Here is a 24,752-nt window from a genome sequence, read left to right on the forward strand (position 1 = left end):
CATACAAAGCACAAAGACCATATTCCCATTCAAGCCCCATTAAGAGGTCTTGTGTCTTACCTGTTGGTTGAGTTCTTTTTTGATAAATTCTGATTCCTCGAGCATTTTCCATTTTAATTAATGAATGAATATCAGTGCCATTAAATCGATTTATCCTTATGATATCGAAGTTATCAGAATTGGTTGCATACAAATAGTCTTCAAACACAGTTATACCATAAAGATGTCTGACCTATATGGAGGGGCAAAAATAACTATGATTTTTAATTATGCTGCTTTCAACTTGAAAGAAAAACTTATTGCTATTTACTACTGTGGAAAATTCCCACAGTAGGAAAGTCACACACATATTATCATTTATTTTTTCTCAAAGAATGAAATATTTCACCAATTTAATTTTTTTCCCTCTGAGAAGAAAATATTATGCAGTAGTAGATAAAGCAGTTCCAAATGTATGGAGAATTTTATTCATGATTTATTAAGAATACATGTATACTAGCTACTTTTCAAAGGCAAGTGAGAACTAAACTTCCAAGTATATTTATTTAATAAGATGTTTATGGCACTGTTATATAAACTTTAAGATGTTTTTATGAGCTGCTTGTTCATATATTCAGGAGATACAGAATCTAAAATTCTGGTTGTGTAAGGACTCATGAGAAAATATCTTTGATAATTTATTTTATAAGTTCAATATTCTCTATATATATACATATATATATATATATTATTTTTATACATATATATTTTAAACACAAGTTACATTTAGACAAATACTTGTCCTATCATGGAAAATAATAAATAATGAAACCTCATGTTTGGCATAATTGTAAAAAAAAAAAAGCACTTTACTCAGAAATCACATATGTTTCTAAAGCCTATTCATAACAGAAATGGAACTAATTGCTTTGCTATCCCTGACACTTTAACAACATAATTCTCTTTAGCAGAGGTCCTGGGGATTGAATGGAAGAATGGACTTCTTGAAGTCATGGCAAGCTTCTAGTAAAGCAGAGGAAGAATGAGTTTATTGATTTTCTCATACAAATGGCTGCATGCTAAGCACAATGCTTTTGGGTATTCCTCGTATTACATTTACTTTAAAATGGTTCTGTGTCAGGGTAGGGTGAGACTATTATTTGATTTGATATAGAGATTCTGTTGAAAAAAAACTGTCACAATTCTTTGGCCTTATATTGCACTTTTCATATAGGTTTGTAGTTAAGAGAATTTGAAAAGGTATGTGTGGATTGACTCTAAGTATTTATTATTTATTTTTGTTTGTTTATTATTTATTTATTTAAAGATTTTATTTATTCATTTCAGAGAGAGAGAGGAGAACATGAGTGGGGGAGGGGTGAAGGGAGAAGTAGACTCCCCACTAAGCAGGGAGCTTGACTGGGGCTTATCCCAGGACCCTGATCATGACTCGAGACCAAAACCAGACACTTCACTGACTGAGCAACCTTGGTGCCCCTCACTGTAAAATTTTTTTATGGAACAGAATTATAAAATTTTCTATTTTAATCAGGAAATTTTATCAATATTGTACCTTAAGCAAAAGCCTTAGATTTATTATCTCTATTACCCTACCTGACTCGTAATTACTATCTCTTGGCCTCGTGTGAATTGTAATTAAAAGAAGCCTGGCTCCTGCATGTTTTGTTTTGGGTAGGGGCGCATGAGGGTTGGTGATCATATCTCATTTCTTCACATCTAGGTTAGAGATGAAAGATAGGAATTTATGAGAAGAATCATTCCATGTTAAAGCCCAAATAATGTTTTCCTATGGAAGGGTCATTCCCCTGTGTACCTATGGCTTGTGCACAGATGATCTGCCAGAGAGGAGGAGTAGGGGTGTCATGTGTTTATTTACTAATATCATTTCCATATAAGCTGACATCATAGTCACTAGGTATATCTAAGCCCAAATTTGACTTGAACAATACTGTTTCTTATAAAAATTGCAAATAAACTGAATTCTTCCATTGCAATTAATCTCATGCATGTATTGACCAAAGTTTGGAGCCATTCATCTGGGAGCATGTGGTTGTGGCATACTTATATTGCTATTTACATAACTGCCGACCCACATGCAAGAAAGAAAGCATAGCCACAGAGGGGACAACTGGGCAGGGTAGAAAATACAATCACATGGTAAAGATGAAATTGTACTCACTGTCCCTGTTCCTTCCTTCAGAAGAACTTGTTCCCTATAAAGTAAGTGCACTGTTGCCTGCTACACTACTGCCCACACAGATGGGAGGAGCATAGAGTGGTAGAGAGATCATTCTGCTTATAGCCCAAATATTTAGAAAAATTTATCTATGTTGGGCTACTTAGTGGCAGAGCAAGCATATGTCTAGGGAATCAGAAAAAAATATATATATAGGCAATAGAAATGAAAAAAAATAATAATTAAAAAAACATATATTAGAAAACTTTTAAAAAGGAGTCATAAGGAAAATAATTTGAATTTCTTATCTTTATTTCAGAGTTTAAAATTGTAATTATATAGGTAAAAAGAAGACCCACCACAATTATTTTATAGATTAGATCCTCTAAAAGTCATAACTAAGTCTTTCCAAAGAAATCAAATTTTTCAGGACAAAGCTAAGAAAGAAATAACTGGCCTCATATCTAAGATCAGACACTTAAAAAATTTTGTTTTACTCCCAGATTAGTGCATTTGTTGTCTGCAAAGGAAGGAAAAAATAATTTCATTGTTAAAAACTGATTAGAAAAGAAAGATAACTTTAAGGGATCATTAAATAATATTTTTGTCTTCGATTGAAAAAGAAAGAAAAGGGAATCATGTATTTAGGCTCCATAGAATTAGAATCTCACAAGAAATTAATGTAATCATGGAAGCAAACTTGAATTTCAGAAAGTACACTACTCAATAAGCTTATTTCTACTTAGAGATCTCCTTTGAGTGTCTACTGTTATCTGCAAAATCATGTAATTCAGCAAGAGAAAACTATACAGATGGGAAAGATCTTGACCTCAGTGACTTTCACAGAGTTCTCATTCTAGGAAGTACTTGAATATATCAGAAGGCAAAACTTAGTCCAATCTATGAAAATAATAAAAAATATTTTTGTAAGCAGGCATTCGCTCTTCTTAGCAAAATATCTCCAAGGCCACATGAGAGATATGATAGTCTATCTCCTTATAAATAAGCTATTTAGATTAGTTTTTAGTTAAGTTTTACTTTTAATAGGTTAAAACATCTGTCCAATGCTAATTTCTTTCTTACTAGTATGGCACTTTTGTCTTTGTTTATGGTTTTATTTTTGTTGGTTTTTGTTTTATGTGCTTTGCTTTTAATAGAGCAAAGGAGGAAGTAAGCAGCATCTCTGATATTATGGAATGCACTGTGAAAAGAACATTCTCCCATATAGGAAACTCATCACAATTTTTATGACACTTTGCAGCTTGACTTCATCAGAAATTTTCAACATTGCAATTCAAATTTTGGGTCTTCTTCCTAGTAGGATACCATTCATTTTATTACCTTAGCTGCATTTTCCAACCAAATTGTACTTACTTGTCTGCCTTGAATGATAGTATGTCTGTTTTTTCCTTGATAGTCCACTACTTCCACATAGTCCAAGTAAAGATCTACCCAGTAAACCAATTTGTTGACTAGGTCTAGTGCCAGTGCAGCTGGCTGCTCTGTCTTTGAATCAATTATCCTTGTTCTGTTCAGCCCATCCATGTCACATCGCTCCACTTTGGCCACATTCCCGTAGTCAGTAAAGAAAAGTTTTCTGTTGAAAGAAAACTAAATGTTAAAGTGGAGGGGGTGGGGGAGCATATTCAATAGAACCATCTGTAAAAAACAGAACTTTTCCTTCTAATTTATTTCAGTGGTTACATCTGTTAGCTTCCCATAACCATTTCCATATAATATCACTCATAAACAGAGAAATCTGCTAATGAATATTGCAGGGCATAAGGGAGCAGGTTAACCAACAACTGTAAAATTTCCCCAAAATGAATGATTATGGTGGGTTTATTATTGTATTAGGGGAAATGTTTCTTTAAGCCTCATAGAGCCAATACACATACACTACAGGAATGCAGGCAGCCCATTTGGTATAAGCTTCAGAAGTGAGCCAAGTCACCAGGCCAGGGCACGTGAGCTCTCAGGCTTTATCTTCAACCTGCTTTTCAAATTGCCTAGTAATGCCTGTCTCCTATAAAAGCTATTATGTGAAGCTCAATGATGCTATGAGTGGTAGAGAATAGCAAACCTAGAATGGAATTAAGCAGATGGAAAAGCAAATGCGGTGTTTGTAGCAGTGGAAATAAAATATAAATAACCACCCATCCCCCCCCAAAAAAAAACTAATCCCAAATTCTCCCAAATATTCCCAAATCACAAAGTTTCATAAAGCAAATGCAGGCATGTCTCCCCATTTTCTCTTTATTTTAAATAACAGTCTAAAAAGGAATGTTGACCTCTGAGACCAAATAAAATAATTCTTCCGTGAAGCACTAACAGTGTCTATCAAAGTTTTAAATACCTCCAACACCTCAGCGTCTAATATTTGATTAGTATTCACTATGTTTAGTAAACACAAATCAATTTCAGTTAACCTGACAATATTTTAACAAGATTACCTACTCAGGAGACTAAATTACATTTGTAAATAGAAGACTGTCTTGCCTTGACTTAAATACAATCTCAAGAATAATCTGATTTACAGTGACTGAGCAATATTAAGATTATCTAGAGTATAGAATATTTGATTTTACAAACTTGGTGAATTAGTTTTTAGTTACTTTTCTCAACATCCTTGCATTATCTAACAGTATGGGGTATATTTCAAGCTAAAAAGTATTATTTAAACTTCAATTTAACTCTTTCTCCTGTGGGAGATTTTGACTAATTTTTAAACATTAATGCATATTGTTCTGTAACAGTATAAGCCAGATTTTATTCTGAGAATATATTTCCCTAAATGTTCTTGAAGGACTTATTTATCACAATAGGTTAAAAATCATTTTTCAAGGAACATTCTACTCAGGGCAAGAGCCTTTCTATTCTAGCAAAGAATAAATAAAAGGACTTACATTGTTTTATTGTCATGCTTAACGTTCAAACTTCTTCCCCTATGCTCTCACCCGTTCTCTCTTTTCCTGCTTCCATCTTGTATCTTCTCTTTCTTCACTTTAAATCAATTTGTTCATAGCTATTCCAAGTTAAATTACTATAAGGTGTACCTAGTTTTCCTAATTCTTACTGCAGAACACAGCCCACTCTTTCTTCCTGTGATTTGAAGCACTCATTTTCATGCCTTACAAAAATGTCTCTCCTTTTCTAGTTTCCTTTTCTGATTGGTCCATTTCACAGAGCTGAAGAGATGCTGGTGCATGGGTAGGTTTGGGTATAGAGAGTTGGAGGCTCTGGCACACTATGGATAATGTGATATGTATAGACAATGCATAGTGATATAAAGCAGGCGATTGTACCCAGCTGCATGGTGTTGAAGAGGAAAGATGAGTCTGGAGTCAGAGACTTCTAGATGACTCATCTCAAGATGACTTAATTACTTAATGTGATCCCAAAGGGGGAAAAAAAGAGAGAGAGAAGTGTGCCAAGACCAGAATCATGGAGGTGTACCGTTGGAGAAAGAAAACCAAATAAAGATCCAAGGCCATGTTCAAAGAGATCACACAGACTCTCATAGAAATCTAAGGGAAAAAAAGGTCCAGAATAAAGGACAGCAGTGGCTGGCTGTGTCAATCACTTTACTTCACAAAACAAAACAAAAAATAATACAGATTAAGAAAATGCTGTTGAATTTGGTATTTGTTAAAATACCAGTAATCTTTTGGTATTTGCTTGAGAAGGTTAGTTATGGGGGGAAGAGTGAACCAGCTGATGACGAAAGGGATGAGGAAAATGTGATTTATTTTTCCAATATTTTTTGTGACATTGACCTGCTATTGCAGAAATGATGCAAGTGATTCTCATATTTACTCTAGCTCATAATAAAACTGGTTGAGGCAACTCTCTGAGTAAGTTTCAGCCAAAATATGAGAGGCAAAGTGTAAATATATGATTCATCAAAATTTCCTTATTTTAATGAAGAGTTAACATCAAAAGAACATGGGTAGATGAAGAAGAAATAGTAAAGAAGAGCTAGAAGAAACAGTAAAGAATTTATTTTTATATCCCCAACATAGTAAAAAAAAAAAAAACTAGTGCTCAGTGGAGACATAAAAGATGTTCCTTACACCAAATTGACCCTTCCCAAACTTCAGAACACTGACTATGATGAGTTCTGTTCACTTATAATTGATGTGCAAGAAAGGATAATAGTACAAATTCCCCAGGATAATAGTACAAATACCGTAAAACTGCAAGGAGCAAGCACCCATAGTCACATGATTACATACATGCTTTGTTTGGTTTACTTGTTTTAGTATGTTTAAGCTTGGTTTAAAATCTCTTACTATTGTTACAGAAAAAATCTTCATTCTCAGGGCATTCTTTGGTTGAGGAATAGTCGTAGTATAATTGGAAACAAAGCTAAAATTCATATCTAAAATCTAAATTTCATTTGCGATATAAGTGTGGCTGGGTTGAAAAATCACTCTTTTCTTTCCTATAAAATATCTTTCCAAATCTTAGAAATGTAAATAGTACTTTGTGATCCCATTATCTCACTGATCCTCAAATGCGATGTAGAAGGGGCAGGTTATTTTTATTTTACAGAGGAAATAGGCTCAAAGTCCACATGATTAGCCACTACCAGAGCCATAACATGAATGCTTGTCATGCTTTTAGTTTTTAACTCATTATTCTGAAGTGATTTCATACTCAGAGAAAAGTTATAAGAGTAGTAGAGTGAACACTTATGCCCTTCACTTGGATTCCTCCATTGTTCACCTTTTGTCCCTTGGCTATTCCTGGTACTGCCTAACACTGTGACAGCAAATTGCTAACATTGTGACCTGTTATATCTAAAAACTCCAGCCTGCATCTCCTAAGTGCAAAGAGATTCTCTTGCACAACTACAATACACCTACCAATCAATAATGTTAACACTGATACAATATACAGTTTTTATTCAAATTATGCCCCTTGACCAATAATGTTCTATATGGTCAAATTTCCCTTTTTATCTGATTTAGAGTCTAATCCAGCATCATATGTTGCATGTAATCTTTTTTTTTTCTCTAGGCTTTTCAAATTCTGAACAGTTTTTCAGCTTTACTTTGGTTGTTCATGATGTTACCATTTCCAAAGAGTAAACAAGTTGTTTTAAAGAATACCTTTATGTTGAATTTGCTTGATTTTTCTTATAATTATATTATGTTTTGCCTTTTGTAGTGAAATGCAATAGTTTTATACTTTCTAGTTACTCCCTCTGGGCTTGGAGACTATGGGGGAATCTATGCTCTACCCCAGAAACTCCATAAAAAGGAACACAGACGGTAGTCTGTAATCTCACTTACTCCACCTTGTTCAGTATTTTCTGAACACTTAACACTCTTAACTTCCAGGTTCTCAGATACCCTTTTAGCATCCTCTTCTACCAGGAACCAGTTATCTTACACAGCTTCAAATACAGAGCCCCCAGTATAGTGCTATGTTTAACTCATGGTGGATAGTGGAGACCATTCCAAAATCTGTCCTATGTCCCATTCCCTTGCAATTACAATATTATCATTTCTTCTCTCCGTGTTCCTTCCTGCGATGTCAATTATTCTTTTATTCTCTAGCATGCAAAAGAGATTAAATCGAGATTGCTATTCTCATGTCCTTCACTTATTTTTTGAATGGCATTCTATTTGATTCCTACTAAGACAAAAATTTAAATTAAAATAAAACAATATTCCAACTACTGTCTGTATTTCTATGACATGTTTAACTATTAGTACATAAAGGACAGCAACATTTCTTTCAAATTTTCCATTATTCATCCAGTTCATTGTTCAGATTCAGCATCTATAGTAAATATGAGTTTATTGTTTTGATTTCCCTGTCTCATCATATATGGGAAACTGATTTTACCTAACATCTTTGTTGATTATATGAGTAGCCCTGTTTTAATATATACATATATATATATATATATATATATATATATATATATATATATGTTTTATACAGTTGGAGATAGTAAGAAACTTTGAGTGCTGTTGGTAAACTTTGCTGACATAAATCAAAAGTCACAAAGGGAGCCTTCACAGACAGTGATAGAGTACTGTGCTTACAGAGTTATGGCTCCAATCATCCCTACACTTTAAAGCAAAGCAATTGTTACAGGTACTGACATTTTAAAACATGTATTTTATTTTCTTTAGCTGATAAAATAAGACTTACTTTTGCCAGTGATATACATTTTAAATGATGCTTCTATAGTTTACACTTTGTCCAAACAGACAAAGGGGAATTTAAACACATTAGAGTCCTGTCCATATCTTTTAACTGCATAGTCAACCTTGGTTTTGATTCACACTCTTACCCCCAACATTTTGGTTATAGTTTCGTGATGGAATTTAGAAATTTTCAGAGTTCTCACAATGAAATTACCTACTGTTCATTTTAACAGCTTAAAAGTGAGGTTACATAGCAAGATTTGAGTTAGGGAATAGATGAGAGGGGAGCAAGACATAAAACCAGTAGGCCATATATTCCCAGATTAAAAAAAAAAAAAAAACAACAACAAAACAACATTGTTCTGATTAGGGCCTAGGAAACCATCCATGTTTATTAATCATGTGTTAAAGTAGGTAACTACATTTCTTTACATTTTAGAAAAATGATATGTATTTTCCTTGATAAGGATTGAATTAGGAATTTCATTTTTCTGTATTATTTTTAAAATAATTGTATTATTCAAGTAGCATTAATAGTAACACAGCTTTTTTCTTCCACTGTTGTATACAAAAATTGAACAAGAAAGCAATTTTCCACATTATATAGAGTAATTAAAGTACATCAGAACTAAAGTAGGAATATTAAATATTTAGCATTGCAATTCTAAAACGCAATCGTAAATCTGAAAGAGTAATGAGTCTTTGGAGTAAGAGGTTTAAATTCAAATTCTATTAGGTCCTGTTACTTATGGGATGTGGATGATAAACAAACTATTTTCTCTGCCTAGCCAAGGCTGTTCAAGACAGTTATTTATTGATTTTTACTTGTTGAGGTTTTTGCTTTCATTGTTTGAAAAATCTCTCTCAAACTTGGTTTTCAGTTCATACATAAACACACTGAAATTAAACTTGACATACAGACTCCAGCTCTCAGCTGGCTACTCTATATTCTGGAAATATTCCCACTAATGATTCCCTCAGAAGTATACATATATTAGATATGTCAGTCAATGTGGCCGATCCATTCAAAATCCTTATTTACCTAAACCTGCTCCACCTAGACAGTGTTCCTGAGAGGGGCAGACTTATGTACCAATAGCATCCCTCTCCTTCCTGTTTACAGATAATTAGACGAATAAAGAATATGCAGTAGAAATGAAAACAAATTGTAGGCTCAACTGAATCACCAAGATCCCTTCTCTCAATATTCTAAACCCAAAGGTGTGAAGGTACCTAGTGGGCAGCTGTGCTAAAATGGGTAAGAGGAGGAGGTGGGGATGGGGTCAATGAGAAAGGAATACTGGAGATTGTACAGAAAAATGGGATGAAAAGAACCATGTAATCCTTGAGTGAGGAATTTGTTAGGACCCACAGAGTCCATCTTGACTTCTCATCCTTATTTGCATGAATGTGTTAGATTTTACATATCCTCTCAGGAAACCTCTATCCATTGTAGCTAGCTTCAGTGGGTTTCTATACTTAGAAGCTAAAGTACCATGAGAAAGCACTACATTGTCTAATGTTCTATTTTAAGATTTAGATAATTCTTGTTCTGAAGATATTGGACAATCAAAAATAATACCACTTTAGAAAATATTTCATATTGAAATATTAACTATAAATGAAACAACCAGTGGGAGAAAATATTTGCAAATGATATACCTAGGGATTAATATCCAAAATATATAAAGAACTTATACACTTTTAACACCAAAAAAACACAATCTGATCAAGAAATGGACAGAGGATCTGAATAGACATTTTTCCCAAGAAGACATATAGATGACCAGCAGACATGAAAAGATGCTCAAAATCACAAATCATCAGGGAAATCAAATCAAAACCACAATGAAATATCACTTCACACCAATTAGAATGGTTAAAGCCAAAATGACAGAAAAAAATAACAAATGTTGGAGAGACTGCAGAGAAAAGGGAACTCTTTTTGGTCGGAATGTAAATTGATACACACACTGTGGAAACCAGTATGGAATTTCCTCAAAAAATTAAAAATAAAAATGCCATATGATCCAATAATTCCACTGTTGAGTACTTATCCAAAAAAAAAGAAAACATTAATTTATGAAGGTATACATACCCTTATGTTTTTTGTAGAATTATTTACAATATTAAAGATATGAAAGCAACACAAGTGTCCATCAATATATGAATGCATAAAGATGTGATATATATATATATGTGTGTGTGTGTATATAATGGGAATGTATATACATACATTTTAAATATTTTATTTATTTATTCGTGAGAGACGCAGAAAGAGAGGCAGAGACAAAGGCAGAGGGAGAAGCAGGCTCCCTGCAGGGAGGCCAATGTGGGACTCGATCCCAGGACTCCAGGATCACGTTCTGGGACCAAGGCAGACGCTCAACTACTGAGCCACCCAGACATCCCTGTTTATATAATATATAATGGAATATTTCCTGGCCATAAAATAGAATGAGATCTTGTCATTTTGGATAATAGGGATAGACCTAGAGGGTATTATGGTAATGAAAGAAGTCAGACAGAAAAACACAAATACCATATGATTTCACTTACAAATCTAAATCTAAAACAAAAACAAATGAACAAATAAAAACAAATTCTCCAATACAGAGACAAATTGATGGCTGCAGGAAGGGAGGTGGATTAGGGGCTGGGTAAAATAGATAAAAGGGATTAAGAGATACAGAATTCCACCTAGAAAATAAATCAATCATGGAGATTGATGATAAAAAAATAATAAATATTAGTTTTTTAGGCTTTCCTTCCATTTGTTTCCCATTTTCCATATACTAAGAGCCAAGATTCCACTCAGCAATTAATAAACCAATCACTGTAAAAGGGGAGTGGTTAAAAAATAAAAGTAGAGAGGGACACCTGGGTGGCTCAGTCAGTTAAGCATATCTCTCTCTCTCTCTCTCTCTTTTTTAAAGATTTGATTTATTTATTTGAGAGAGAGAGAGAGAGGGAGAGAAAGAGAGAACACGTATAAGCAGGCAGAGGGGCAGAGGAAGAGGGGGAAGCAGACTCCCCACTGAGCAGGGAGCCCAATGTGGGGCTTCATCCTGGGACCCCAGTATCATGACCTTAGCTGAAGGGAAATGCCCAACTCCCTGAGTCACCCAGGCACCCCAGCATCCAACTCTTGATTTCAGTTCAGATCACAAACTCAGGGTCATGAGATCGAGTTCAGTGTCTGGCTCCATGCTGGGTGTAGAGCCTATTTAAGATTCTCTCTCTTCATCTCCTTCTGCCATCCCCACTCTGCTAGCATGCACATATTCTCTCTCTCAAAAAAAAAAAAAAGAGTAGAGAAATAGAAAGATTTGCACATTATTATTTTTAATTATTATTTTTCTCTTTGTCACATAGGTACTTCATCACCATTTAACATAGATTGGGACATGGTGGGGAAAAAAACCCTAACCTAAACATCTTTCTCTGGATTGTCAGTCCTGAGGGTAGACACTGGCCCTATTAGCAAGAAAAAGGCTGGTCCAACTTGATTTGCTTATGACCCATCACTTCCTCTCTTCTCCAAGAAAAGAACCATGTGGTTTATGTTCACTCACTCATTCCTGCTACCCATGGCTCAACTGCAACTGCCAAATATGCCTGAAAAATAATGACACAGTTGGCTTCACATTTTGACTAGCCAGAGGCTTTATTCTCAGACTGTAATTGGAACTCTTATAAACTCATCTGTATCTAAGATAAAATCTTTCAACATTGTTCCCCTTGTTTATGCAGTTCTCTGCTTAAAGTGCAGTGCAGCATTAATTTCCATCCATTGATATGACCTCCTCTCTTCCTACCCAAACCCTTCTGATCTGCCCTCTGAAACTCCTACTCCATGATCACAAATGCCCCAATATTCTAAGTCTATACTCTTTTTTTTTCATGGTTTATTTACTATTTATTTATTTATTTATTTATTTATTTATTTATTTAATTAATTTATTATTTTTTGTGAATGTATTTTTTATTTGTGTTCAATTTGCCAACATACAGAACAAACCCAGTGCTCATCCCATCAAGTGCCCCCCCTCAGTGCCCGTCACCTACTCTTAATGTTCTTTCCAATGTGTTACCTTTACTGAAACTTAGCAGCTCCTGAAGTCATGTTTCTTAGTAGTCATTGAAAATGTGGGCTCCTAACAAGATCTTGAGGGGTAGATATAAAATCACTGGCCTCTTCAATATGAATTCTGGATTTTTATTTTCCTTTATCTTGTAACATCTCCTACTTTTATGTCTCACAAATAGCACCCAACCTCAAAGAATCATCTGCCAATCTTCTGATTTTCTTAAAATCTCATTATTTTTAAGAGACAACATCTAAGCTTTCTTTTGGACTACTCTGAACCAGGGAAGTATCTAGAAGAATGGGTTCACAATTTTCTCCCTTGCTTTTTTGACCTCTTGTCTGTGTATGACCTTTTATTTCCAGTACACTTCAACCATAAATTTCCATCATGATAAACAGTATATTATCACCAGAAATTTTATCTCCACTGAAAGAGATACCCTGCTTCCCCCCCACACACATACATACTAGACCATCTTATTCTTCCATCCGGCAGTATGTTTTCTATCTGTATTGTGCAGGTACTCTCACTACAATAACTCTTTGACTTCATTGAGACATTGTCCCCACTGACCCTCTCCATTCTCTGCCCATCAGCCAACTTTCAGATTTTATTTCTCATTTCTTTTCCACTGTTCCCAGCCTTCTAATTCACTCCATTCCACTTCACTCCACTCTCAGAGAATGATCTTTCCTCTTATTAGAGAAGTGAGAGCACATCAAAAAGCAACTCATTTGTTTTCTTACAGCCCCACCTAAAACCATCTACATCTACATTAATCATTAATTCTTCCCCACCCTCTCCTTTTGTAATACAGAAGGAAGCATCCTCCCATCTTTTAGTCCAGTACAAAGCAAACACAGATACTCATCCCATCTCCTCTGAAACTTCTCTTCAGCGATTCCCACTTCTTTCTGCATTTTTAACCTCTTTTTCTACTAAATCTTAACCTTCAACCTATGAACTTAGTCTATTATTTATCATCCTGAAACAAATATTTTTTCTTAACTTCAAACCACTCTCCATGTTTCATTTGCATCTAACCTTCTCCCAATAATTGTCCAGGCAAGATGACTTTATTTTTCCCCTCAACCATCCTTATAACACAGGGATATATCCTCCCACCTCACCATTCCACCATTCCCCTGCTTTTTTTTTTTTTTTTTAAACTTACAGAGGTTCCCAATTACTTCCATGTGGCTAAACCTTTCTCAGACCTTTTTACTGACCTTTCTATAGCATCAGACCAAGTTAATCCCTTTCGATTTCTTTTTTCTCTTAGTACTCTCTTGGCATTCTTCCTACCTGACTGCTTTTTCTTAGCTACTTTTTCCACCTCCTTTTTCTGTATCAAGTCCAGGATTCTAAAACTGGAGTTTCCCAGGTTCAGATGTGGAATCTCTAAATTTTCTCATAGAAAATCTTTAGTTTCCATGATTTTCATCAATATTCCAATAACTCTTTTATATTCTAACCTATCTTCTGAGATTCTAACTCACAAATACAGTTGCCTTTTGGATATTTACATTTAAATTCCTTTAGCCACCTCAAATGTAACATATCTAGTAGTAAATTATTCTTCTTTCTTAGCAAATCTATCTTTTCACTTTTCTCCACTTTGGAAAATGGTATCGTTTTCTACCCAATGACTCATTCCGAACCCAGGAATCCATCCTCCATAACCTCTACCTTATCCTCTATATCTAATTCATCACCACATCCTGCCACTTCTAGATTCAAAATATATCTCAAATCCTATATTTATTTCCTTTTCTGTTTCTCTCTTCTAAACCAAGTCACCATTATCTCTTGCCTGGAGACTTACATCTTATCTGTTTCTTGTTCCTTGTAAACCACTCTCCTCATAGTTGCCAAAGGGATCTTATTAAAATGGAAGTGGATTATGTATTATAAAACCCACCTATAGCTGCTAATAGCTGTCAGAATAAAATCATGTATTCCTGACATTAACAATGGTGAGCATGACCTAGTCTCTGCCTATCTCTCCAGCTCCATCCTCTGGTATATTTAGACACTTCCAATATCTTTGCCATTTTTCAGTTTCCTAAACAATCCATGTGTTTTCTTCCATTCTGCACTTCACATATCCTGTGCCCCAGTCTGGAAAGTAATTTCTGTCATGGTACCTCAATCTTGGTTTTAGATTTCAATCTAAATGTCAATTTCTGTGAAAAACTTTCCTGCTTTTCCAATATGTTAGGTCTATCTGATATAATCTCATGTCATTCCATATTTTTTATGACACTCTTCTTTATCTTACTTGCATAAAAGATACACACACACATACACACACTCTCTATGTTTAAGATATGTTTACTAAGTAGAGTATAACCTCCAAGAGGACAAAGGACATATCTTCTTTATTCAGTATTGTATACTTAGGAACTAGTCATATGTCTGCCCATTTATTCAATTTCCTTCCTTCCTTCCTTCCTTCCTTCCTTCCTTCCTTCCTTCCTTCCTTCCTTCCTCCTTTCCTGCCTTCCTCCCATCAACCCTTCTTCCCCACTCCTCCACACACAAACACACAGTCACAAAGGTTATGGGCTGACTTCCTCATATTGGAAAATAAAATCTAAAACTCATCTTCGAAATTCAGTTAAAGGGGAAAAATATGGATAAGGTCATGGTAGCATAAGAAAATAAATTAATTCTCCACATTATCCAGGATAGCTCACTGGAATTCTACTTTGAACCCAAATCATTAGCTAACACTAAATTATTCCTTGGCCTCAGATTGACTGCACTGTCCTTTATGCATATAGTTCCCTTTGGAGAATTTATAGGGATTAGTGAAGGGTTCATGGTGAGATTCAATTTTCCAGTGCCTAGCCAATTTTCATTTTTGATGGCATTTCCTCAGCATTCTTTTCTACTTATCTACAGATACCAGATGATAACACTCAGCTGTATTGCTAAAAGGGTCAAACTACCTATATCTAGTACCTAGCAAAAGCTTGCTTCTTTGTTTACTTTAAAGTAGGATATTTAATATAATCAACAAGAATTTTAAGAGTATTGCTGTCTATGAGTAGTATGGTTTGAAAGTTTTAGGAGATTAGGCAAGGAGATACTAGTTTGGTAGTTATGCATTTGAATAGGGGCTGAAAATGGAAAAGAGAGTTCAGGAATATTTGGGATCTTAGTCAATAGGACTTGATAATTAATTGGGGACAAGGATGAATAGAGAGTATCATTTTAGTATAATAACTCCCATAAAATATATTTCTTGACTATATTGTGTCTTCAGATTTTTCTCAGAAACTCTACCTGTCTTATAAGATCTCAAGATATTATTCCATTTAATATGAAGAATGGATTTTACAGTCTAGGCATATTAACTTCATGACCAAGGGCAATGCTATCTTAGGAGTCCTTCAGGGGTCAGTTTGCATGGTGTCAATCCTGAAAGGCTCATGCTCAATATACTTGATTCATGTGGAACAGTAAAATATTTGCAGTAATATATTAGATGTCAAAAAGTTGCTCTTTGAGATATGCAGAGATGTATAACCTAATTTTAGCACTTAAGGAAGTCTTATTGGTTTATGAAGGCATTTTTCAGAGCTGATAACACAGATGGCTGTTTCAGAAAGTGACTAAGGTAAGTATCCATGAAGTTGTGGACTGCTGAATAAATCTGGTCCACTGCTATGCTAATTGCCAGTTACCCAAACCATCAATTTCTATTTTAAATTCTTATTAAATGGAGGAAAGACAGCATGTAGAAAAATAAAATTTTACTTAAACCACAGTTTTCTCGTATATTATTTATTGTTTATATTTATGCACACATCTCAGTTTGCTGTTGGGATAGATTGTGTAATAATATTGCAATGATGATAAAATCATATGGTTATACAGATAAAATAACAGTGTAAAAAGATAAAGATTTCTTTGTTCAATGTTCACTTTCCTAGCTGTGAAGGGCAGATGTACTTAGAAAAAAAATAAGGCAAAAAGTTCTATAAGTCAATAACTTCTTCATAGGGGATTTTATCCAAATCTCTTGGCTCAGTTTTAAGCAGAAATGCAGGATCAGGCTTAGGCTAAGTGTAGTTAAGACTGCAGAGGCCATGGGATGCTGGGGTAGCTCAGCGGTTGAGCATCTGCCTTTGGCTCAGGGCATGATCCTGGGGTCCGGGGATCGAGTCCTGCATCAGGCTCCCTGCAAGGAGCCTGCTTCTCCCTCTGCCTATGTCTCTGCCTCTCTCTCTGTGGCTCTCATGAATGAATAAAAAAAAATCTTTAAAAAAAAAAAGATTGCAGAGGACAAATGAAGCTAGTGAAATAAACAACTGTCCTCATTGAGTTAGAAAAACAAGTATTTTTTATAATTGTGAAATGCTTCTTTACCAGGGTTCCTTGATCAAGATGAGCTTCAAGGGTTCCATCAACAACTAATTGTGTAGGGCAGTGCAAATTGGCTGGTATGCAAGTAAATACTGTATTACCTGTAGTACTACAGGTGCACTTTTTTTTTTGGTGAGAGTTAATAAAAAGGTAAATACTCATGTTCTCAAGTAATTATTCTGAAGTATTATTAGACACAATAATCACCTGGGGAGCTTGCTGAAATCTCCAATTCATATAATCACTGTGGTGCAAGTTTGGACACTATTTTTAAAAAGCTAAATATGCATTTTTCCTTTGATCCAACAAACTCTATCCCAGAAATTTATCTTTAAGAGACATTTTTACAAATAAGAGTCCATGGATGCACCATGTTATCACCATAACATCATAATAGCAAAATATTGAAAATATGTCTGTGTCTAATTCTCCCTTCCGTATCTTATCCATTCTTTCTTTTCAGAAATATTAAGTTAGCATCTACTATGTTAAAGGTTCTGGGAATACAACAGGGAATTCAGAGGCTTGCAGCCTGTGCCTCTGGAGGGAATAGGAAGCAAGATCTTTGAAGATAAACGTACTTTACAATTTATAAATACTTAAGGAAGGTTGGTAGGATAGCTCTGCTAATTGTTAATTGAGAGAAGTAGGTCTTCTAACAAGCTCTTGTTAGTGTCATGGCCAATAATTAAAGATGGTAGGCTATTCAATAATGGCAATCTTGTCCCAATCTTAGTAATTTCTTGCATCGAGGCCAATTATTTTTTCAGAGAACAGCTTGTTTGAATCAAACCCATGTTAGAATTTTTTTCCCTAGGAAATTCTTAAGTTACTGTTTGCTGCTCGGTCTTCATCTTTTTTTTTCCTTCTAATATCAGTGCCTATGATATTTAGCTTTACATGTCAATTTCACAAGCTATAGTGTCCAGTGATTCAAATTAACACTGACCTAGGTGTCACTGTGAAGATGTTTTGTATATATGATTGACATGTATAATCAGCTAAGTTTAATAAAGGAGATTATTTTCCATAATCTGGGTGTATTTATTCTACCTAACTGAATATTTTAAAAGCAGAACCAAAGTTTCCATGAGGAAGAAGAAATTCCACTTGTGGACTCCACTATCACCTTTGTCCAAGACTTTCAGCCTCCCCTTTCTGACTGCCTGACCTAAACATTTTCATCTAATTAGCTAGCTCCCACAACCACATATCAGTCCTTACAAGAGATCCATACATATTTATGAATCTTGCTGGCTCTATTTTTCTGGTGGAACTCTGACTGATACAGTGCCCAAAAATTATTTAGAAGAATCCCTCTCCATTTTGTGAGAATTTAAAACAGATATTTGACAGTTCAGATAACTGGTAATTAGCGTAAGATTGAACCGGATTTGTTTAGCAAGCCAAATTGAGAAAGCAGAGGTCCTGAGGACCTAGTTTGAAGCCCTAAATCCAGCCACGCTAAAATCAGCACTGCTTGTTTTATTTAGTGACCTGAGCCATCAAATTTCTCATTTTGCTTAAACTGGAGTTTTCTACCATTTGCAACTGGAGAATTCTTAAGTGATAAAAATCCATAGTTAAAACAAATTGTAACTGAAAAACATTTCATTACTACAGAAAGAGAAATAGAAGTCAAATGTTCTACTGACAACAAATGTATTGAGCAAATGCTGCTTATGAAAATCAGCAATTTCAAAGAAAAATATGAATTATTATAAGGTAATTTTATTTGTCTTAAAAAGCTATGTGAGTAATCAATGATTTGATCAATGGCTCAGAAAATTCAGAAGTCTAAAAATATAATATTTGTAATTTCCTCAATAAATGCTTCCAACCTTTATTTTGCCACAGGAAACAGCAAAAGTAAAAGAACAAAGTTCATATTCCATTATGGATAAAAACAATGAAGCCATTAGAAATATATAGAATTTCCATCTGCCAATCTGTTTCAAATATATATACACATTTATCCCATAAGATAAATTAACAAATAACAATTTTTAGTTATTTGCCATAATGGGTTTTTACCAATTTGAATTAAATTGTGAGGTAAAAGTGTCTCTAAATATTTGTAGAAGAAAGATGAAAATTGTGCAGTTGAATGTAAACAAGATAGTGACCTAGTGGACCAAGGCTTCATGGCCTAATGCCCAATTGGCTGGTGACCAGGATATTCTAAAGAAATTGTATTATCCACCATGAACCTAATGAGCAGTCTCTGACATTGATAATCTTTGCAAAATACAGAATGCACAGTTAGGAAATTCAGTTTGGAGTACCTATCCTGTTCATTGTGTGTTTGTTTGTTTGTTTATTTTCCAGGAAGAGGTTCTTCCCCACAGGATTTAGCTCCTGAAGTACATCATCCCTTATAATGCAGCACCTCCCACCCCTGCCCCCTTTCCCTAGATTATTAGACCAGCAGTGGAGATCTAGCCATGGGGCATCCAATACATTGGTTGCAATGCATTAATCAGGTTCTCTGACTTAGATTTTTAAAATTATGACACAGAAATCTTTTAGTGATTTTTGGCTTGAAGTATAAAGTCAGAGCATTGGTTAGCTATGTTGGGCCATGTAGGAGTGCAACCGGAAAAAGCCTGTTAGGAGAGATAGAAATAGAGATGATAGAGAAAAAAGATGAGATCGAGGCAGAAAAGGGGTGCAGGGAAAGAAAAAGAGGAGTAGGAGTTGGAGAGGAGAGGAGGGGAAGGAAAGGAAGAGCGGGAAGAGAAAAGAAGAGAAGCATAAAGCAACCCTAAAGAAAGAAGTATTCTCTCTTTCCTCATATATGACCTTAACTTTCTCACAGGAAATGTGTTAAGGCTGCTTTTGAACGGTTATGTGAAGTAGTGGTTCTGCTAACTAGAATTTAGGAATGATAAAGATTTACTTCAAGTGATGCTATCAATAAAAAAGTAAATGTACCAAATGAAAATGAATCTGAGCTAATGTTGATCTCTGTACTACCATGGTGAAACTATCTTTTCTCCACCTTGGATTATAATGCAGACCTAGAGATATAAATTGCTATATATTGCCCAGGATCATACAGAAAAAGTAATTAGAGGATTTTGTTTAAAACTCCAGGTTTCTTCATTCATGGAAATGTGCTGTGCTCAATTTCCTCCCCAAATTTCCCTGTTCTCCCATATAGTGTTATATGCTTATAAAACCACACATTCTTAAGTTCTAATTATATTGAATTTTAACTATCATTTACAAATATCAAAACAGTATTCAGATTTCCTACCTTGTTTTTTCAATTAGAAAGTAAACATTTTGAAAAAGGAATCAGTTATCTCTATAGTATATAAAATATTTTGTGTGTCTGAAAAACAAGTAATTGCAATAACACTGTACTTTTGAATTTTTTTCTTTAGTATTTGGACCATTGGAATAATTACAAGTAGAGCTCAAATGTGTTGAGAGACTGAGCAAGGCTAATTGATATGTGTGCATTATTCATCACTTTTTCTATGCATGTAAATATAGATGATAACACTCATGTAAAGTGCTTCAAAAGTGCTAAATGAAAGTGAGCACAACAGACTAAAGCTTTTTAATGCACTATATAGCCAAGCAAATACCAATGGTCTAAAAACTTATGGCATCAAAATCTATAATTCAAGTTTGTTTCCCTTCCCTTCTCTCCTCTTTCCTTTCTTTCTTCCTTCCTGTTATGAGAACCTTTTGGAAGACATATTTTTTTCATCAGAACCTATATCAGTATGCACATAAATGTTCATTTGAGTATAATAATTAAAGTCAAAATAAACTGGTTAAGTTAGAACACTGAATGCAGGTAGATTAATTTTAAGATGAATTTGTAAAACTGTGAAAAGTAATCTCACTTAACATACGTATACTACTTAAATTGTTTGGAATCCAGCATTAGACTGTAAGCGATTTGAAAGCAGGGACAATAATCTTAATGGAGTAATCATATAGTCAGTTAGATATAAATCATTCCAAGATTTTTTAGGTACCCATCCAATATCATTTAAGTCTGTGTTTTCATTCCAAAATACCCAACCGATATTCGTCAAGTGCCAAAAGCAAATAGTTTGACAGAAATAGATTACTTCAATATACCCTAAATGCTAAACAGAACTCACCCTTTTAGAATCATGGTCAATTAACATTCAGGATATAAAATTCTATTAGAAAGTAAAAGGATTGAGTACATAGATATTGATCAAATCAACAATAGAGAGGATGAGACCAGGAATTTAAGGACTGCAGGTACATCTTTTCGTGCTAGATGTTTGTCTCTCATGCCTTGTTCTGTTGAGTTTGTGCTTTGGTGTTTGCTCTTAAAGTCCAAACTCTACTATCTTGTGTTCCTACCCTTGGATAGTTAAAATCTTACTGATTTTGTTTCTTAGTGGCTGCTTTTGTTCTTTCCACATCCTTAATTTCATACTTCGGTTCTAGCCCTGTCACCTGCCTCTAGCTCTTAGCATTATTTTAGTTTTATGATTTGATTGTCCTGTCCTGAAAGTAAATGGTATGCTGATTCTGCCTGCTTTGATGTTGCAATCCAGAACAAACCTTTGGACAAAGGTAGTAGAATATGCAGAAGTAATACAAACCTTAGAGAAAATTACTCATTTATACTTTCGTTCAACACATACTTATTGAACATCCATTTTGTCAGGCATTGTCAAACTTATGTGATTTTCAGGCTTGATAGGAAATGATATATACAAAGATACAGTCAGACTGACCTGAGTTTCAATTTCATCTTTGATCCCAAGTACCTATTTTATTCTCAGCAGGTTACTTAGTTTCTAAGCCCCAGCTTCATCAATAAAGTTAGAAAAAGAGTGATCAAGGATGCGTTTTTTCTAAGCTAGATGAAATGAGATAGTTGGTATGTCAAAGATACTCAACATGCATGTTTCCCTCCTTCCTCTGTTCCATACTTCTCATTTCATATGTGTTCTATTTCTTTGTAGCTGAGAGTTTGGGGATGATAATTGGAAATGGAGGTAATTTTATACAGGGTACCAAGTTATAAATATCAGTTTGCTGGATGAATAAGTGCTTGCTAAAAGGACTCTGATTTTGGCAGGGCTATGGATGGTATAAGATATACTTGGTGAATCTCACTTTCATACTCAATAAGCTAATGAACTGTATATCGATTGAAGATCTTAGGCTACAAAAGAAAATGTGAGATGCTGCTAAGAGGCCTAGAACAACTTCAATGAAACAAATGCTTGTACTCTCATAATGTACAAGGTGGGAGGTACTGGTGATATAAGTTAAAAAGCGCCATCCCTCTACCATGAAGATTCTCATACTCTCTCACAACTTCTCTAGAAACTAGCCATAAATTGGATATTTTGAGAGCTCTTTGAGAAAATACAATTTTTTAAAAAAAGATAAAAGGCCACTAATAGGCATAATACAGTTAAAATATTCATAAAGATTTTTGCAAAGTGCTACATTTAAAATTACTTATCTACTTTGAGTAAAAATCTGATTTAGCAATGGCAATGGAAAATAGAAAGATAAATGAACACTCCTCTGAATGAAATGCATTAAAAAATTTCTATAGATCCATTTCATCACAGCTCTTATTTTACATTCGGTATAAATAATTGGAGAAACAGCATACAGAAACATCCAAGTTAGCAAATCATACTAAGCTTTTACAAAAAAAAAAAAAAACACAGTAGTGAAATGCCAAGTCAATGTTCATAAACTATAGGAAAATCTCCAGAGGCTATAGATTGGCAGAAAAATGGCATAAGGATCAAACGAGCAAGCTTATGGTAATGCATTAGAGAAAAATAGTCAACATTATTTGCTTAGGAATCTGAGCCATGCTTTTATTACTTATTCAATTGGTCTACACAGGTGAACTCATCTTACTGTCTTTATTCCAAATAGTTTGTTAAGACTACTCTCAGAATAGATGATTTTCTGAGGATATTAACCCCATGTGCTCCCATGGCCAAAACAGACAAGTATAATTAAGAGAAGTATTAGTAAAACAAAATTGAAAATATTATTCTGCCTACATAATTATTATCATGGAGATTTTTAAGTGGAATTCTGTGTTTAGTTCTAGTTGCAGTGCTTCCAGAAAGTCATAACAAACCTCAATGAAGCCCTTAACACAAACCATGATCAGATGTGGTGATAGTGGTATAGGAGGGGTATTATAGGGATAGGCATGTGAGTCAACCTCATAGAAATGGAATAAAATTACTTCATTTCTGATAGTAAAGACAAAGCTTGAAAACAGCTCTGAACAAAATCTATAAAAACACTGAGTTTTAAGACATTGATTGCCAGTCACAGATCATTGTGATTCTCTTCCCATAATTCTTGGAATAAGGAGTAGGTCAAAATGTCCACACTTTATATTATATGACCCCATACTAATCCTCCCCAACCACCACACTCAATCACAGGTACCAATCAGGGATAGGAATTTAAACCAAGTGTAGCCAATATATGTCTTATGCAAAAACTAATGACCCAAATTAATCAAATTATTTCTTTCAAGATTTTGAACTAGTACCTCAGAATGCGACTGTATTTAGAGATAGGATCTTTAAGGAGGTAATTAAGTAAAGATGAGGCTACTGGGGTGAGCCTTAATCCAGTCTCACTGGTATCCTTATAAGAAGAGGAAATTTGGGCATTTATATATATATATTTTTAATTTTTAACTTTTAAAATATATTATTAGACGTGCATATATAACATATACTTATGTATATTCAAATATATGACATACAAATAAAAGTTTACATATATATTAATTGTCTCAAGAACTGAAGAAAAGCAGGACTAGAAAAAAGCTGTGCAAATAGAAATAGGTCATATGAGGATTGCTACACTGCCCAGTGGCACAGAAAGGACTCAACAGTGAACCAGCCCCTTTGCTTCAATTCACCTCTTATGCACAGACAACCCTCAGTGGGCAGTCAATGGAGGTTTGAGGTTTCTTCAATAAACAGCAGGGTGGTATCAAAAGTATCAATCGTCAGAAGATTGCTTATTGCTCTGCACGCCAATGGTTCCCTTGCTGCCAATAATACATAATGTGTGAAAATGAGAAGGGGTTTTTTGATAGCTACTGAGGTGATCTAGAAAATTAGTGCTTGGATAAAATAACCAGCCACTTACCTACCACTGATATAGGCTGACAGTGGCAGAAATGTAGATTCAACAAACTGAATTTCAGAAAAACACAATATGCAGTAGGGTCTAAATAACCAGACTATTCCATCTAAACTTTCAGTTCTTCTAAATAAAGTAGACCAAAGGGGCACCTAGGTAGCTCAGTCAGCTAGGTGGCCAACTCTTGAGTTTGGCTCAGGTCACAATCTCAAGATCCTGGGAATCAGTGCTATATCTGGCTCCATGCTCAGGGGGAGCAGGCATGAGGATTCTCTCTTCCTCTCCCTTTGCCCCTTCCCTCACTCGTTTTTGCACATGTGTTCTTTTTCTCTCAAATAAATAAATAAATCTTTAAAAAATAATAAAGTTGACCAACATCTATTCATTCAAAAATATTATTAATGCTATACATTATGCTGGCACCCAGGACACTCAGAAAATGGTATATTGTCCATGACTTCTGATGTGTGGTCATTCCATTGTTTCCTTTCTTCTCATCACTCAATCTTCCGTTCAGACATCAAAATAAAGCAAGGAAAAGACAATGTGGCCGTTTCATCAAGATTCGCTATAAAAAGAGAAAAATCTCTCCATTTGGGTTAGAATTCCTAAAGTGCATGTATTCTCCCTACATAATCCTGAATGCTGGTGTCTTACTATAACATTTATAAATATTTTTTCCAGGTTGAGCCACATTCACCTGTGTGATGTTCACCCAGTTACCAGATATTCCTATAGTGCATCTAGGGGACAGCGATGTACAATAAACCAGAGCTAGACATATAAGAAGACACAGTT

At 34.7% G+C, this 24,752-nt stretch overlaps 1 protein-coding gene across 1 annotated transcript in view; it reads right to left on the reverse strand.

Moving 5' to 3' along the window:
* The window catches only part of LOC129495604 (low-density lipoprotein receptor-related protein 1B), a 1,831,349-nt gene that overhangs the window by 768,053 nt on the left and 1,038,544 nt on the right, over nt 1-24,752 (reverse strand). The window contains exons 8-9 of the mRNA XM_055303278.1: nt 3,551-3,773; nt 61-232 (exon numbers count right to left, since the gene is read on the reverse strand). Of these exons, the coding sequence (XP_055159253.1) occupies nt 61-232; nt 3,551-3,773 (395 nt within the window). The remainder of the gene's footprint in view (nt 1-60; nt 233-3,550; nt 3,774-24,752) is intronic.

This window comes from Nyctereutes procyonoides, unplaced genomic scaffold (genome assembly GCF_905146905.1).
Source record: "Nyctereutes procyonoides isolate TBG_1078 unplaced genomic scaffold, NYPRO_anot_genome, whole genome shotgun sequence".
NCBI classification, from domain to species: domain Eukaryota; kingdom Metazoa; phylum Chordata; class Mammalia; order Carnivora; family Canidae; genus Nyctereutes; species Nyctereutes procyonoides.